Genomic DNA, 18,920 nt, shown 5'->3' on the forward strand with positions numbered 1-18,920 from the left:
GAGTTTACACGTTCCCTGGTAAGGTACAGTTGAAGTTTACATACACCTTAGCCAAATACATTTAAACTCAGTTTATCACAATTCCTGATGTTTAATACTAGTAAAAATTCACTGTCTTAGGTCAGTTAGGATTACCACTTTAGTTTAAGAATGTGAAATGTCAGAATAATAGTAGAGAGAATGATTTATTCAGCTTTTATTTCTTTCAATAAATTCCCATTTGTGACCAAGTGTCAAACGGTGGGTGTAGCTGGTGCATGGAAGTCAGGTGCAGGATAGCAGAGATGAGTGGACAAAGCACTTTACTGAGGCAATTATTAGAACATACACAACCACGTCACAAAAACAAAATGCCCAAAGAACAAGTGAAGCAGCACAAAGTATAACAAACCTTGTACAAAGTTCCGGCTGCCACAAAGCATGGGTACAAAACCCGGCGCAAACCAGCTGGAAGCGTGCCAACCTTGACAATAAACAATACCCCTCACAGACATTGAGGGAACAGAGGGCTAAATACACATAGTAATTATGAGGAGATGTAAACCAGGAGTGCAGAAAACAAGATAAAACAAAAGGAAAATGAAAGGTGGAGCAGCGATGGCTAGAAGACCGGTGACGCCGAACGCCACCCGAACAAGGAGAGGGACCGACTTTGGCGGAAGTCGTGACACCAAGCTTTAACTTCCTGACTTATGTCTTGAGATGTTGCTTCAATATATCCACATAATTTTCCGTCCTCATCATGCCATCTATTTTGTGAAGTGCACCAGTCCCATCCGCAGTAAAGCACCCACACAACATAATGCTGCCATCCCCGTGCATCACGGTTGAGATGGTGTTCTTCGGCTTGCAAGCGTACCCTTTTTCCTCCAAACATAACGATGGTCATTATGGCCAAACAGTTCTATTTCTGTTTCATCAGACCAGAGGACATTCCTCCAAAAAGTACGATCTTTGTTCCCATGTGCAGTTGCAAACCGTAGTCTGTTTTTTTTATGGCGGCTTTGGAGCAGTGGCTTCTTCTTTGCTGAGCAACCTTTCAGGTTATGTCAATAGAAGACTAATTTTACTGTCGATATAAATACGTTTGTACCTGTTTCCTCCAGCATCTTCACAAGGTCCTTTGCTGTTGTTCTGGGATTGATTTTCACTATTTTCGCACCAAAGTACGTTCATCTCTAGGAGACAGAACACGTCTCCTTCCTCAGCGGAAATACGGCTGCGTGGCCCCACGGTGTTTTTAGTTGCAAACTATTGTTTGTACAGATGAACGTGGTACCTTCAGGCGCTTGGAAATTGCTCCATGGCATGAACCAGACTTGTGGAGGTCGTCCAACTTCAACTGTACTTGGCATCATTGCTCTATACAAATTAGTGCGATGGAGCAGAATGTTCTGTTTTTCTTTTCAAAACTTGTTGAAGACTACTACCTCTACTACTACAACTATCACCACTAAGCCTACCACTACTACTACTACTGCCACTAGGCCACTACCAATACTACTACTACCACTAGGCCTACTACCACTACTACAAATACCACTACTACTACAACGATTACTTCTAGACCAACCACTACTACTAGTACTACTACTACTACCACTAGGGCTACTACTACCACTACTACCACAACCACTAGACCTACTACCACTTGTACTACTACCACTATGCCTACTACCACCACTACCACTACTAGGCCTATTACCACTACTACTACTACCACTAGGCCTACTACCACTACTACTACTACCACTACTACTTCAACTATTACGTCTAGGCCTACCACTACCACTACTACTACTACTACTACCACTAGGCCTAATACCACTACTACCACTACTACTAGGCCTACTACTACTACTACTACTACTACTACTACTACTAGGCCTACTTCCACTACTACTCCTTCTACTACTTCTACTAGGCCCACTACCACTACTACCACTACTACTACCATTAGGCCTACTACCACTAGGCCTACTGTCACTACCACTACTAGTACTACTTTTTTTTCATTCAACTTTTTCACCCCGGAGGTTTTATCTGGACATCGTTCGTCAGGACTTCAAACAGCCGAAGCTAAGTAACATTAACATGATGCCTTCTAATTGCAGTCGTTGTACTTATAATATACAGGAGAACGATCACCTTACGGCAAGGATAGCTGTGCTGCAAGCCCAGCTTCAGACGCAATCGTTAGGCAAGGGCAATTTCAGTGTAGGAAAGGATGAAACAGCGTCTGTGGCACCAGTAAGTACAGATAGTAACGTTAGTATAAACCCCCTCGCACGGTCCCTGCAGCCGGACAACTTTCTCATGGCTTCTGGAGGGAAACGCTGTAGGAATGCTCAACCGGTGTTGCTTATTCAGCCGACAGAAACTTTCAACCGGTTCTCCCCATTAAGCGAGTCGGAGTCGGAGGCCGAGACTTCTCTGGTCTCTACTCCTCCCGTTGTGGGGTCTGAGACGCCGACGGCTCCCACCATTAGCTCTGACAAATTGAAAACCCTAGTCATTGGCGACTCCATTACCCGCAGTATTAGACTTAAAACGAATCATCCAGCGATCATACACTGTTTACCAGGGGCCAGGGCTACCGACGTTAAGGCTAATCTGAAGATGGTGCTGGCTAAGGCTAAAACTGGCGAGTGTAGAGAGTATAGAGATATTGTTATCCACGTCGGCACCAACGATGTTAGGATGAAACAGTCAGAGGTCACCAAGCGCAACATAGCTTCAGCGTGTAAATCAGCTAGAAAGATGTGTCGGCATCGATTAATTGTCTCTGGCCCCCTCCCAGTTAGGGGGAGTGATGAGCTCTACAGCAGAGTCTCACAACTCAATCGCTGGTTGAAAACTGTTTTCTGCCCCTCCCAAAAGATAGAATTTGTAGATAATTGGCCCTCTTTCTGGGACTCACCCACAAACAGGACCAAGCCTGGCCTGTTGAGGAGTGACGGACTCCATCCTAGCTGGAGGGGTGCTCTCATCTTATCTACAAACATAGACAGGGCTCTAACTCCTCTAGCTCCACAATGAAATAGGGTGCAGGCCAGGCAGCAGGCTGTTAGCCAGCCTGCCAGCTTAGTGGAGTCTGCCACTAGCACAGTCAGCGTAGTCAGCTCAGCTTTCCCCATTGAGACCGTGTCTGTGCCTCGATCTAGGTTGGGCAAAATTAAAAATGGCGGTGTTCGCTTTAGCAATCTCACTAGTATAAAGACCTCCTCCATTCCTGCCATTATTGAAAGAGATTGTGATACCTCACATCTCAAAATTGGGTTACTTAATGTTAGATCCCTCACTTCCAAGGCAGTTATAGTCAATTAACAAATCACTGATCATAATCTTGATGTGATTGGCCTGACTGAAACATGGCTTAAGCCTGATGAATTTACTGTGTTAAATGAGGCCTCACCCCCTGGTTACACTAGTGACCATACCCCCGTGCATCCGGCAAAGGCGGAGGTGTTGCTAACATTTACGATAGCAAATTTCAATTTACAAAAAAAAAAAAACAATGACGTTTTCGTCTTTTGAGCTTCTAGTCATGAAATCTATGCAGCCTACTCACTCACTTTTTATATCGACTGTTTACAGGCCTCCTGGGCCATATGCAGTGTTCCTCACTGAGTTCCCTGAATTCCTATCGGATCTTGTAGTCATAGCAGATAATATTCTAATTTTTGGTGACTTTAACATTCACATGGAAAAGTCCACAGACCCACTCCAAAAGGCTTTTGGAGCCATCATCGACTCAGTGGGTTTTGTCCAACATGTCTCTGGACCTACTCACTGCCACAGTCATACTCTGGACCTAGTTTTGTCCCATGGAATAAATGTTGTGGATCTTAATGTTTTTCCTCATAATCCTGGACTATCGGACCACCATTTTATTACGTTTGCAATCGCAACAAATAATCTGCTCAGACCCCAAACAAGGAGCATTAAAAGTCGTGCTATAAATTCTCAGACAACCCAAAGATTCCTTGATGCCCTTCCAGACTCCCTCTGCCTACCCAAGGACGTCAGAGGACAAAAATCAGTTAACCACCTAACCGAGGAACTCAATTTAACCTTGCGCAATACCCTAGATGCAGTTGCACCCCTAAAAACATCTGTCATAAGAAACTAGCTCCCAAACTGGAAGTCTTCCGACTAGCTTGGAAAGACAGTACCGTGTAGTATCGAAGAGCCCTCACTGCTGCTCGATCATCCTATTTTTCCAACTTAATTGAGGAAAATAAGAACAATACGAAATTTCTTTTTGATACTGTCGCAAAGCTAACTAAAAAGCAGCCTTCGCAAATGGAGGATGGCTTTCACTTCAGCAGTAATACATTTATGAACTTCTTTAAGGAAAAGATCATGATCATTAGAAAGCAAATTACAGACTCCTCTTTAAATCTGGGTATTCCTCCAAAGCTCCATTGTCCTGAGTCTACACAACTCTGCCAGGACCTAGGATCAAGGGAGATACTAAAGTGTTTTAGTACTATATCTCTTGACACAATGATGAAAATAATCATGGCCTCCAAACCCTCAAGCTGCATACTGGACCCTATTCCAACTAAACTACTGAAAGAGCTGCTTCCTGTGCTTGGCCCTCCTATGTTGAACATAATAAACGACTCTCTATCCACCGGATGTGTACCAAGCTCACTAAAAGTGGCAGTAATAAAGCCTCTCTTGAAAAAGCCGAATCTTGATCCAGAAATTATAAAAAACTATCGGCCTATATCGAATCTTCCATTCCTCTCAAAAATTTTAGAAAAAGCTGTTGCACAGCAACTCACTGCCTTCCTGAAGACAAACAATGTATACGAAACGCTTCAGTCTGGTTTTAGACCCCATCATAGCACTGAGACTGCACTTGTGAAGGTGGTAAATGACCTTTTAATGACGTCAGACCGAGGCTCTGCATCTGTCCTCGTGCTCCTAGATCTTAGTGCCGCTTTTGATACCATCGATCACCACATTCTTTTGGAGAGATTGGAAACCCAAATTGGTCTACATGGACAAGTTCTGGCCTGGTTTAGATCTTATCTGTCGGAAAGATATCAGTTTGTCTCTGTGAATGGTTTGTCCTCTGACAAATCAATTGTAAATTTCGGTGTTCCTCAAGGTTCCGTTTTAGGACCACTATTGTTTTCACTATATATTTTACCTCTTGGGGATGTCATTCGAAAACATAATGTTAAATTTCACTGCTATGCGGACGACACACAGCTCTACATTTCAATGAAACATGGTGAAGCCCCAAAATTGCCCTCGCTAGAAGCCTGTGTTTCAGACATAAAGAAGTGGATGGCTGCAAACTTTCAACTTTTAAACTCGGACAAAACAGAGATGCTTGTTCTAGGTCGCAAGAAACAAAGAGATCTTCTGTTGAATCTGACAATTAATCTGGATGGTTGTACAGTCGTCTCAAATAAAACTGTGAAGGACCTCGGCGTTACTCTGGACCCTGATCTCTCTTTTGAAGAACATATCAAGACTGTTTCAAGGACAGCTTTTTTCCATCTACGTAACATTGCAAAAATCAGAAACTTTATGTCCAAAAATGATGCAGAAAAATTAATCCATGCTTTTGTTACTTCTAGGCTGGACTACTGCAATGCTCTACTTTCCGGCTACCCGGATAAAGCACTAAACAAACTTCAGTTAGTGCTAAATACGGCTGCTAGAATCCTGACTAGAACCAAAAAATGTGATCATATTACTCCAGTGCTAGCCTCCCTACACTGGCTTCCTGTTAAGGCAAGGGCTGATTTCAAGGTTTTACTGCTAACCTACAAAGCATTACATGGGCTTGCTCCTACCTATCTTTCCGATTTGGTCCTGCCGTACATACCTACACGTACGCTACGGTCACAAGACGCAGGCCTCCTAATTGTCCCTAGAATTTCCAAGCAAACGGCTGGAGGTAGGGCTTTCTCCTATAGAGCTCCATTTTTATGGAATGGTCTGCCTACCAAGTGAGAGACGCAGACTCAGTCTCAACCTTTAAGTCTTTACTGAAGACTTATCTCTTCAGTAGGTCCTATGATTAAATATAGTCTGGCCCAGGAGTGTGTCATGACTGTCCTGATCAGGTCAGGGTACAGGAGACCACCACCCTACAGATTATCTCCCAAAACCCCAACAGAGGAGGAGAGATCTAGGGGTCTGAAGATGTGGGGGTTTTATGACCCCTCACGCCATAATAAACCTTAGGCCACAGAGAAATTCCTTTGTCCTCACAATGGAATTCTGGCCTCAGAACATTAAACATGCAATAAAAGGGACTTTGGAACAATGGTTTCCGTCAGCCACAACGGTGGTCATGACGAGAGGTGGAATATGAAAATGTATGTAACTTTTGAATTGTTATTAAAGGTTAAGAGATGACGTTATTATGAAAACATTGTACCTTTAAGAGTTTTCCCAGTATATGCCTGATGTTTATACATTGTAAGTTGTGTGGAAAATATCCAAATCAAAGAGAATGTTTTGGTAAAGATGAGATGTGAAGGTAGTGTCTAAAATAGGATTTTAGTCAAATCTAGGCCTTGCCCCTTAACTTGGTCCGCCCAGAGAATTGCCCTAAAGGCGGTTACGCCTACTTCTGACCCGAGGGTATAAGACAGGAGAGTGAAGAATTAACATAGGAGACTAATTGACCCCAAGCTGCAGCGAAGGTCTAACAAAGTCAACGAACCCCAAAACGAAACACAAGGTGAAGACAAAGAAATATTTTTCTACACGAGCTATGGACGAGTAGCTGTGTCTAAGCAGGTGAATTCAAGCTGAACCACCCAGCCTCCACTCTTCATTGAATCGTGGTATATACACCGTTCGAGTCCGAAGCTGTGAGCTCTGAGCTACAGAGCTGTCTGTCCTCAGAAGACCGCGAGGGATCAGACCACTAAGCCAAGAAGGACACTGACATCGTGAGGACAACCAGAGAGTTGCACCGGAGAAGTGCGTCATTGAGAAGCCTAAACGACCCACGCGGAGCTTCCCACCTGAGACCTGCAACACGTAATTACATCATTATATTCTGACCCATAAGAGCGGCAGTTCGGGGCAATGCTAGGTTTAAATAAGCATGGCTGACAAATGAACCCAAATGTATATTTCTCTCGTGTACTTTCTTGGTTTCTCTCTCTTTTAAATCCCCATTTTGGGTAACACGCGCCATAGTGTGTTGGCCCGTTATACTAAGTCCTAATCAATAGCTAGACTGTGTTTTGTGTATGTGTATTTTTATCATCATTTTAGCTTGCTAGTAAATAAATAATCAACTAAGATTGGTGTGGTAAACTCATGGGTGAAGCCCGGGTCCGTGCAGATTCCCGGATTATGCGACGTTCAGAATGAGACTGTAGAGGAAATTGATTAATTTAGCGACTGTTGTAAAATCGATATTCTGATATCCTTTGAGTTAATTTGGGAAATAGAAACTCAATCAAAATACTGTTCCCATGGTGCCCCAGGTTGATGAGTTAATAATTGCTTGATTCATTACTTAATTCATTTAATCACGCAATTATAAACCGTTAATCATTCGATGAGCAACAGTCGTCACATTAACTAATACAACGTCACGACAAGTGTGAAGGTGAACGGAAAGGCTGGAGCAACGAACCGCCCTTGCTGTCTCTGCCTTGCCGGTTCCCCTCTTTCCACTGGGATTCTCTGCCTCTAACCCTTTTACAGGGGCTGAGTCACTGGCTTACTGGTGTTCTTCCATGCCGTCCATGGGAGGGGTGCGTCACTTGAGTGGGTTGAGTCACTGACGTGGTTTTCCTGTCTGGGTTGGCGCCCCCCCCTTGGGTTGTGCCATGGCGGAGATCGTTGTGGGCTATACTCGGCCTTGTCTTGGACGGTAAGTTGGTGGTTGGAGACATCCCTCTAGTGGTGTGGGGGCTGTGCTTTGGCAAAGTGGGTGGGGTTATATCCTGCCTGTTTGGCCCTGTCCGGGGGTATCATCGGATGGGGCCACAGTGTCTTCTGATCCCTCCTGTCTCAGCCTCCAGTATTTATGCTGCAGTAGTTTATGTGTCGGGGGGCTAGGGTCAGTCTGTTATATCTGGAGTATTTCTCTTATCTTATCCGGTGTCCTGTGTGAATTTAAATATGCTCTCTCTAATTCTCTCTTTCTCTCTTTCTGTCTTTCTCTCGGAGGACCTGAGCCCTAGGACCATGCCTCAGGACTACCTGGTATGATGACTCCTTGCTGTCCCCAGTCCACCTGGCCGTGCTGCTGCTCCAGTTTCAACTGTTCTGCCTGCGGCTATGGAACCCTGACCTGTTCACCGGACGTGCTTGTTGCACCCTCGACAACTACTATGATTATTATTATTTGACCATGCTGGTCATTTATGAACATTTTAACATTTTAACATCTTGACCATGTTCCGTTATAATATCCACCCTGCACAGCCAGAAGAGGACTGGACACCCCTTATAGCCTGGTTCCTCTCTAGGTTTCTTCCTAGGTTTTTGGCCTTTCTAGGGAGTTTTTCCTAGGGAGTTTTTCCTAGCCACCGTGCTTCTTTCACATGCATTGCTTGCTGTTTGGGGTTTTAGGCTGGGTTTCTGTACAGCACTTTGAGATATCAGCTGATGTACAAAGGGCTATATAAATACATTTGATTTGATTTACTACCACTACCGTTACTACTATCACTACCACTACTACCACTACCTTTACTACTACCACTACTCCTACCACTAGGCCCACTACCACTACTGCTACCACTAGGACTAATACCACTACTACCACTACCACTAGGCCTACTACCACTACTACTATTACCACTACCACTACTACTACCACTACTACTACTACCACTACTCCTTCCACTAGGCCCACTACCACTACTACTACCACTAGGCCTAATACCACTACTACCACTACCACTAGGCCTACTACCACTACTACTACCACTACCACTACCACCACTACTACTACTACTACTACTACCACTACCACTACTACCACTACTACCACTACTACCACTACCACTTGGCCTACTACCACTACTACTACTACTAATACAACTATTTCTCTAGGCCTACCACTACAACTGCTACAAGTATTTCCACTAGGCCTACCAGTACTATTACTACCACTAGGCCTACTACCACTACTACAACTAGGCCTATCTATTATTACTACTACTACCACTAGGCCTACTACTACTACCACTACTACTACTATTACTACTAGGCCTACCACTACTTCCACTTATTCTGCTACAACTACTACCACTAGGCCTACTACTACCACTACTACTACCACTATTCCTAGTACTACAACCACTACCACAACTACCACAACCACTACGCCTACTTCCACTACCACTGGGCTTACTACCACTACTACCAACACTAGTCCTAGTACTACTACCACAACTACCACTACCACTACTACTACCACTACCACTAATACTACCACTAGGCCTACTTCCACTACTACTACCACTAGGCCTAGTACTACTACCACTACCACTACCACTAGGCCTACTACCACTACCACTACCACTACTACTAGGCCTACTACAACTGCTACTACCACTAGGCATACTACCACTACCACTACTACCACTACTATTACTGCAGCTACTACTACTACCACTAGGCTTACTACTACTACCAGTTCTACTCCTCCTCCTAATTCTCACAGGAAAAAATTTAGTTCCAAAAGTGTTCTTTGTCTGTCTCCATAGGAGAACCCTTTTTTACATCGTTGCTACTCTCTGTTGTCATCATCTATGCATAGTCACTTTAATAACTTTACCTACCGTAAATTCCGGACTATAAGCCGCAACGTTTTTCCCAGGCTTTGATCCTCGCGGCTTAAACAATGACGCGGCTAATACATGGATTTTTCCCGCTTTCATTTTTTTTTTTCAAAAAAAAAACACATTCTGTGACGTGCTCAGTTTTTTGGCGGCATGAAGCTTTCATTAGACCAATGAAATTGCCGAACGGGTTAAGGTCAAACAACTTTTTTGTTTACTGTTTAGATTAAATCGAGCGCTCTCAAACTTCCCATCATTCTGATTATGGTAGTCATTTTGTCACCCTCATCATGGCAAAGACACGGAGAAATGCATATGATGCAGCTTTCAAGTTGAAGGCGATTGATCTGGTTGTTGGAAAAGGAAATAGAGCTGCTGCACGGGAGCTTGGTCTTAATGAGTCGATGATAAGACGTTGGAAACAGCAGAGTAAGTAATTGACTCAGTGCAAAAAGACAACTAAAGCTTACTGCTAATTTTTTATTTTTTTGTTACAAGCCGTGTTTCGTTAAAGCCTATTTATTTTTGTTACAAGCCGTGTTTCATTAAAGCCTATTTATTTTTGTTACAAGCCGTATTTTGTTAAAGCCTGTGTAAAGTTCATTTGTTTCAATGTACCGGTAGGCACCTGCGGTTTATAGATATGTGCGGCTTATTTATGTTCAAAATAAATAAAACATTTCAATTCAGTGGGTGCGGCTTATATTCAGGTGCGCTTAATAGTCCGGAAATTACGGTACATGCACATATCTCCTCAACTAACCGTTGACGCACATTGACTCTGTACCGGTACCCCCCTGTATATAGTCTCACTATTGTTATTTTACTGCTGCTCTTTAATTACTTGTACATTTTATCTCTTATTCTTTAGATGTATTTTTTTAAACTGCATTGTTGGTTAGGGGCTCGTAAGTAAGCATTTCACTGTAAGGTCCAGACCAGTTGGATTCAGCGCATGTGACTAATACAATTTGATTTGAATAGATTTACTATTACTATTGATCCTACTACTGCCACTACACCATACAGATACAATTGGCCAGCTGAAGCAAGTCACACAATTCATAGAAAATGACCATCCTAGTTTTTAAATTTATTTTTGTCTTTCTCTAGCATTGTGATAATTCAAGTAAGACTGAAGATCCAGAGATATTAGACAGCTGAACTGTTTATGACAATCACTGTAATATTACATGAAGGGTAGCCAATACATTACACGATACATGCAGTACAGACATATATTCATTATAACACATTTCACTGAGACCTTGCTTTGTGTTGATGGTGGTATGAATGCCACATGCCCATTGGTGTAATGACACACATTGGGTTGTGGCCCAGAGGCCTATGAGGAGAGGTTTAAGAAGTCAATGTTGTTTTTGATGAGATAGTAGACCATGCTTGTCCAGAGCAGGCCTGTGAGACAGAGGCTCAATAAGGGGCTTGTGTGTAGGCTCCTGATCTGGACCTGGACAGCAGCAGTCACTGAGGGGGTCACTGAGGGGTCCTGTGGAAGCACACCAGGCTGTCAGTGGCCACTGGAGTAGAGCAGTGAGAAACATAGGCTATGTCAAAAAAATATATTTTCTTTCTGCTTCATTATTGTCTTGACTCTCATAATGTGCGACTACACATATGTAGATATGGCCACTTGGCATAATGTGCTGTTGGATGTGTGTTCAGGACTTATTGGACTTATTGAACATCCATGTAACCATGACAGATCTGGTACACCAGCCGGCTCTTTCTCCTTTGAACCGTCTCTCACAATGTCTCATAAAGAGACAGGAATGGAGCCCATGGCAGGAGCGGATTTACATTGGCTGATATCTCAGTCCATCACCGTCCAACAAAACCCTTAGAACCTTCCCTCTACAAACGAATTAGGCTAAACAAGGAAGTGAGTTCGGGAATTCAGAAAGTATGCACCTAGTTCTCACATGTAAACTTCATATTTTGCTCCATTGCACCCCAGTATCTCTACTTGCACACTCATCTTCTGCACATATATCACTCCAATGTTTAATTGCTATATTGTAATTATTTCGCCACTATGGCCTATTTATTGCCTTACCTCCCTTCACCTACCTCATTTGCACACACTGTATATAGACCTTTTCTATTATATTGTTGACTCCATGCTTGTTTATTCCATGTGTAACTCTGTGTTGTTGTTTGTGTCGAACTGCTTTGCTTTGTATTGGCCAGGTCGCAGTTGTAAATGAGAACTTGTTCTCAACTAGCCTACCTGACAAAAAAAAGGTGAAAATAATAAAAAAATAAATATGCCCAAACAGAATCAGTTGGGGCTTCCTAAAAGAAATATGATCATTGTGAGATTGTCTGCATTTTTCAAAGTCAAACTGTAGCAGGATCTCTCTCTCCTGCCTTGATTTGAACCCTTCCCCTTTCAAGTAACACTTCTTTGCACAGTGTTTCCAGGCTCCATTTTTTGGTATCAATTGAGTCTGGGGATGAGGTTAACCCATGACTGACTTTGAAATGATGTGTCCGTATTTATTATAGAAAGACTTTGAATAGGCCAATGGTCAGTATTCATCCTAAAGGCCTTTCCCAAAATATGTTTCTTTAATATCGTGTGTCATTGGATGTCTTCCCCATCATATGTTTCTTGGTGTTTTGCTCTGGCCTCAGCAATATAATGAAACATTTAGGAGCAAATATGCAGAAAAGTAAACCAAAACTGGAGGCCAGAATAGCAAAGATCTCCACAGCTACAGTGAACTTCCCAGGAGAGCTGACATAAGCTGGGATAAAGGTGATCCAGACTGCACAGAATATGAGCATGCTGAAGGTGATGAATTTGGCCTCATTGAAGTTATCAGGCAGCTTTCGAGCCAGAAAAGCCAGCACAAAGCACAAGACAGCCAGGAGTCCTATATACCCCAACACAGCCCAGAAACCAATAGCTGAACCCACATCACACTCTAGAATGATCTTTTCCTTATAGGTCTTCATGTTCTTGTAGGGGAAAGGAGGGGAGACTGTTAACCAAAGAACACAGATCAGGACCTGTATGAGAGTGAAAGCCAGAACACTGAGTCTCTGCTGTGGAGGACCAAACCATTTCATGACATTACTGGCTGGAAGTGTAGCCCTGAAGGCCATCAACACCACTATTGTTTTCCCCAGAACACAAGAGATGCAGAGGACGAAGGTGATCCCAAACGCTGTGTGACGCAGCATACAGGACCACTCAGAGGGCCGGCCAATGAAAGTAAGAGAACACAGAAAACACAGAGTCAAGGAGAAAAGCAGCAGGAAGCTCAGCTCAGAGTTGTTGGCCCTGACGATGGGGGTGTCCTTATGAATTGAAAACACAACAGCTACCAGAGTAGTAACACCAGACCCCAGTAAGGAGAAAAATACCAGAACTATGCCAATGATTTCTTCATAGGAGAGGAATTCAACTGGTTTCAACACACAGCGGTCCCTTTTTTCATTTGACCAATACTCCAAGTCACATCGATAGCAGCCGTTAGAATCTGTAAGGAGATTAGAACGTCATTCATTCCATGAATCAGTGTGTCACCGTGACATTTGTTTTTTGATATCTATTAGTCCTATTGGGCAGTGACAGAGCTTGAAAGTATTGTAGGTAGCCCTAAATGCATTATATATCACCTGTGATATTGCTGATCTCTCCCTCCGCACATGGTACACAGTCATAACAGCATACAGGCTTTCCTTTCTGTACAGCCTTACGAGTGCCTGTGGGACAGCTCTCACTGCACACTGCTGCAGGTGCCTGTAGAGAAAAACAACACATCTGAATATTGGTGTATTTTATATAATTAAACATGCAGAAATTATTTTATGTTACTAGTTGTGGAAGTTATATTACCAATACATTTTAGTCATTTATCAGACACTCTTACCCAGAGCGACTTACAGTAGTGAATGCATACATTTCATTTCATGCATTTATTTTGTACTGTGCCCCCATGGGAATTGACCCCACAACCCTGGCATTGCACACACCATGCCCTACCAACTGAGCCACAGGCAAAGCTAACTGAGCATCAGGGAAAGCTACAAAACAAGACAATTGAGATAGACTATGTGGATTATGTATACATTATGGAATGCATGTTTTACATTTGCAGTGGTTTGAGGTTTGCATGTGTTATGCTTTTGCAACATAGTCAAGATGTATTTAGTCGTACCTCTGCCTGGCCCCCTGCCCAGACCAGTTTTCCCTGGTTGAAGGTAAAGCGCTGTTCAGGGGGCATCGAGGAATCATACAGCCCCACAGCATGGAACTGCAGGGTCCCATCCTCCTCCTGCTGCCAGTTCACTAGGTCGTAGCACGCCACCACATCTCCGTTAGCATCAAACCAGATCTCCTCTCCTGTCTTTACTCTAAACCTCACCTTCTTCAGGTACTGTAGCACCTGCTCAACAACATGGAGAGAGAGACACACAGACAGACAGAGAGACAGAGAGACACAGAGAGAGTGGGATGATTCATATGATATGTCTTTTTTTTTTTTGAATCTGGAGCTTGCTCACCTGCTGTGATGTGTAGACTGGTCTGTTACCGCTGTCTGTGTCATTCTTTAAGTCTGTCAGTAGGTTGTGTAGAGCGTGTGCAATGGCATACACAGCTGTGTACACTTTACTGGATATTCTCAGCTCTGACACATCAGTGTATTGGTTCTTCAGCTTTGCTAAGCTCTCTGTTCCTGTGCACAGCGTGCTGCTGACCCCCTCGAAGGAGCATTGGAACACAGTCTCCCAGAACTCCCTGAGCAGGGTGTTGTCTGGCGCCTGGGAGGGGTGCACCTTGTCTAGGAACCCCTCCAGACCATCCAGTCTGGCATTCCTGATGGCAAAGCCCACCGCCCCCCTCAGGAAGCCGTAGGCCTTGTTATCCGCCAGCAGCCTGGCTGTGATCCAGGACTCGCTGCCCACCCACTGCAGCCCAGGGTCTCCCTCCAGGGCCAGCTCATTCAACAGGGGGATGAGGTCCCCCAAGGTCAAGAACAGTACCACCACCCTGGCTGTGGCCCTCCGGATCACCCTGACGACTTCCAGGAGCTTCTCTCGGGAGTCTGTGCGATGGATGGACTCTTGGTACTCTACACAGACCCCTTCATGCCACGCTGCCTCCATGAATGTGGCAATGCCATTGTTTCCATAGTCATTGTTGCTGTTCACCACTCCCACCCAGTTCCATCCAAAGTGTTTGACCAGCTTTGCCAGGGCTCTACTCTGGTAGAAGTCACTGGGGATGGTTCTGAAGAAGGATGGGAACTCCTTTCTGTTACTCAGACATGCACAGGTGGCGAAGTGGCTGATCTGTGTGGAAGAAAAGGGAAGATTTGAGTTGATCTTTCATACATAGCTGACACTGACTATTCTACCTCTAAAGAGCCAAAACCAGAAGGGAAGATTTGAGTTGATCTTTCATACATAGCTGACATTGACTATTCTACCTCTAAAGAGCCAAAACCAGAAGGGAAGATTTGAGTTGATCTTTCATACATAGCTGACATTGACTATTCTACCTCTAAAGAGCCAAAACCAGAAGGGAAGATTTGAGTTGATCTTTCATACATAGCTGACACTGACTATTCTACCTCTAAAGAGCCAAAACCAGAAGGGAAGATTTGAGTTGATCTTTCATACATAGCTGACACTGACTATTCTACCTCTAAAGAGCCAAAACCAGAAGGGAAGATTTGAGTTGATCTTTCATACATAGCTGACACTGACTATTCTACCTCTAAAGAGCCAAAACCAGAAGGTGTCTCACCACAGGGATGCTGAATGGTCCAACCAGGGATGATATTCCGATGGAGGATGTGGAGCTTGACTCCCCTACAATGCCCAACACGGCTGGAGATCTGGAGCAGGAGGAGGGGTCTCCCAGGCTGTCCTCAGGCCCAGGGCTGTTCATCAGGGCCAAGGCTGAGTGGATGGCCAGGGTGGCAGAGCTACAGGAGTCATAGACCTGGTAACCCAGAGACAGCCCTGGCAGCAGATCACTGCTGTTGTTGATCTCCTCCAGGGCAAAGATCAGGGTCTGTGCAAACTGGAACTCACGTGGGTTGAAACTGGATAGTGGTAACAAACCAAAAAACTGAGTTATTTGACGCCAGGAACCTCATATGCCACAATCACATATGCCAGCAAAACTGATATACTCAGTCGAGATTTGTTGAGTATTGTGTTTAGTATAACAGAAACAATTTGTATACTTGTTTTGTCCAAAAATAAATTCACAGATCATCTACAATAGTGTTATTAAGCACTGTGCCTAATTTCAGAGAGAGACTAAAAAAAATCTATCCTGATGAGAAATATTCCCAAACAGCTTAAAGTTCCCACAGACAATTGTTTTTCAACACCTACCTGATACAGGGTGTTTTCTCTGGTCTGGAGGTGAACGGATGGACCTTGAAGAGGGCATTCCTATGTAGACCGAACACTGCTCCAATGTTGATGTCCCCCTCAGCAGATAGGAGAGGCAGAGCGGGTTGGCCCAGCAGAGAGCAGATTGTGGCTGGAGCAGCCATACCCCTCATCACCACCACCAGCAGCCGGAGAACCACGTCTGTTCTCAGTGCCATACCACTCTTCAGCAGGGCAGCTGTGTCTGAAAGGGCAGATAGAAGCATTCCTCTTTTGTAGAGGTGAAAATGCCCCCTAAGACGCTGGAACTGCCCATACACTCCCTCTCAACGAGTGGGATGTGGTTCTAGTGTTTATTGTGTCCCCGGAGTACAGGATGAGAGAAGGAGGTGGGATATTGACAGAGGCTGGGATATGCTGCTATTATGAGCAAGCAGTGGATAGATAAGTGCAGGCTTCTGACATTGTGGATATAAAACATCATATCAGTCTTGCTTTCCCATAGGTTTTTTTTGTATGACATTATAAACTCATACATAAAACAATAGAACAATTACATTTTATTTCAAACAAGAAATAGTACAAAATAATATCTGTCATGCCTTCACATGTATTTGTGTGTATGACAGTTTAAACACATACATAAAACAATAGAACAAGTATGGTATTGAAATAAATAATTCATTGTTTTATTATTTTACATGTGTGTTGAAATTGTCATCCCCAAAAAAACATCTGGAAAAGCATGACACATATACATTTTCATTTCCACAATGTCAGACGTCTGCACTTATCTATCCACTATTTGCTCATATTAACAACATAGGCCAGCCTCTGTCAGTATCCCAACTCCCTCTCTCATCATAGACAAGGTCTAGCTCCTGGTTTGTCCCGGGGACGTAACCTGAAGGTCGCAAAGAAGGCCCTGATTGGTGAACCACTCATTCACATCACCACTTGTTGCTGTTGCAAGGCCCTGATTGGTGAACCACTGATTCACATCACCACTTGTAACTGTTGCAAGGCTCTGATTGGTGAACCACTGATCCAGCCCTTTGTCTTTTGGTAATCCTAGGGACAAGCCCACACAGTGCTTTAACATAGTGTTTTCAAACATATTTGACTCACTTCAACAGACAGTACCAGTCCAAAGTTTGGACACATCTATATATTCAAGGCTTTTTGTTTATTTTGACTATTTTCTAAATTTTAGAATAATATTGAAGACATCAAAACTATGAAATAACACATATGGAATCATGTGTAGTAACCCCTAAAATTTTTGTAAACAATATATTTTATATTTGAGGTTCTTCAAAGTAGCCAACCTTTGCCAGTTGTTTCCACTTCTGGCAGTTGTTTATTTGGCTCCTGAGTGCCGCAGCGGGCTAAGGCCCTGTATTTCAGCGCAAGAGGTGTCACTACTGTCGCCGGTTCGATTCCAGGCTATATCACATCTGGCTGTGATTGGGAGTCCCATAGGGCGGCGCACAATTGGCTCAGTGTTGTCTGGGGTAGGACGTCTTTGTAAAAAATATTTTATTATTAAATGACTTGCCTAGAGTTAATTAGTCGACAAATTCCAGGGATATTGGAGGGCGCGCAATTCAAATAAATATTTGTAATATTAAACATGAATTAACATACAAGTGTCTTACATCATTTAAAAGCTTAATTTCTTGTTAATCTAACTGCGTTGTCAGATTTCAAAAAGGCTTTACGGCAAAAGTATACCATACGATTGTCTGAGGAAGGCGCCCCACATCAACATCTTTTTCAACCAGCACAGGCTTCACAAAATCACAAATAGCGATTAAAGAAATCACTTACCTTTGAAGATCGTCCTCTGTTTGCAATCCCAAGGGTCCCAGCTACAACATTATTGGTAGTTTTGTTCGATAAAATGCTTCTTTATATCCCAAAAAGTCAGTTTAGTTGGCGCCATTGATTTCAGTAATCCACTCGTTCAACATGCAGACAAATGAGTCCAAAAAGCTACTGGTAAACTTCGTCCAAACAACTCAAACGACATTTCTATTTAATCCTCAGGTACTCTAAAATGTAAATAAACTATAAAATTTAATAATGAAAGTAGTATGTTCAATAGGAAAGGAAAATTTGTCAGGGTGCTCCCTCTTCCTCGTGAGCCGAAAGACTGATTTTTCTTCAGGTGGTCTTCTAACAAAAACTCCAAATACTTGTTTGTTTTTCAAAAAATCAGCCTGAAACCTTGAATAAAGACACTTGACATCTAGTGGAATCCATAGGAATTGCAATCTGGAATACAGATGTATATGGAAACAATTGATTTCCATAATAAGATAAAATAACATTCTTGTCGGATGTTCATCGGATTTTTGCCTGCCATATCAATTCTGTTATAGTCTCACACATTATTTTAACAGTTTTAAAACCTTCAATGTGTTTTCTATCCAATGCTACCAATTATATGCATATCCTGTTTGGGATAGGGGTCAGTATTTTCACGGCTGGATAAAAAACGTACCCGATTTAATCTGGTTACTACTCCTGCCCAGAAACTAGAATATGCATGTAATTAGTAGATTTGGATAGAAAACACCCTAAAGTTTCTAAAACTGTTTGAATGGTGTCTGTGAATATAACAGAACTCATATGGCAGGCCAAAACCTGAGAAGATTCCATACAGGAACTGCCCTGTCTGACAATTTGTTCTCCTTCAAGGGCATCTCTATCAAAAATGCAGCATCTCTGCTGTAACGTGACATTTTATAA

At 43.2% G+C, this 18,920-nt stretch overlaps 2 protein-coding genes across 2 annotated transcripts in view; both read right to left on the bottom strand.

Moving 5' to 3' along the window:
* Window positions 1–3,148, bottom strand: part of LOC106596638 (extracellular calcium-sensing receptor-like) — a 7,978-nt gene extending 4,830 nt beyond the window's left edge. Inside the window, exon 1 of the mRNA XM_082966122.1 lies at window positions 2,934–3,148. Within this exon, the coding sequence (XP_082822248.1) occupies window positions 2,934–3,137 (204 nt within the window). The 5' untranslated portion in view covers window positions 3,138–3,148. The remainder of the gene's footprint in view (window positions 1–2,933) is intronic.
* A 7,749-nt stretch (window positions 3,149–10,897) lies between these two features.
* On the bottom strand, window positions 10,898–16,491 carry LOC106581470 (extracellular calcium-sensing receptor). The gene is made up of 6 exons (XM_045704042.2): window positions 16,167–16,491; window positions 15,568–15,868; window positions 14,322–15,110; window positions 13,976–14,203; window positions 13,434–13,557; window positions 10,898–13,294 (listed from the first exon to the last, which is right to left on the bottom strand). Exons 1-6 carry the CDS (start codon window positions 16,430–16,432, stop codon window positions 12,378–12,380), a joined length of 2,625 nt encoding a protein of 874 aa, XP_045559998.1. The 5' UTR covers window positions 16,433–16,491; the 3' UTR covers window positions 10,898–12,377.
* Window positions 16,492–18,920: the final 2,429 nt, after the last annotated feature.

The sequence above is a fragment of the Salmo salar genome, chromosome 20 (genome assembly GCF_965601325.2).
Source record: "Salmo salar chromosome 20, fSalSal1, whole genome shotgun sequence".
NCBI lineage: Eukaryota > Metazoa > Chordata > Actinopteri > Salmoniformes > Salmonidae > Salmo > Salmo salar.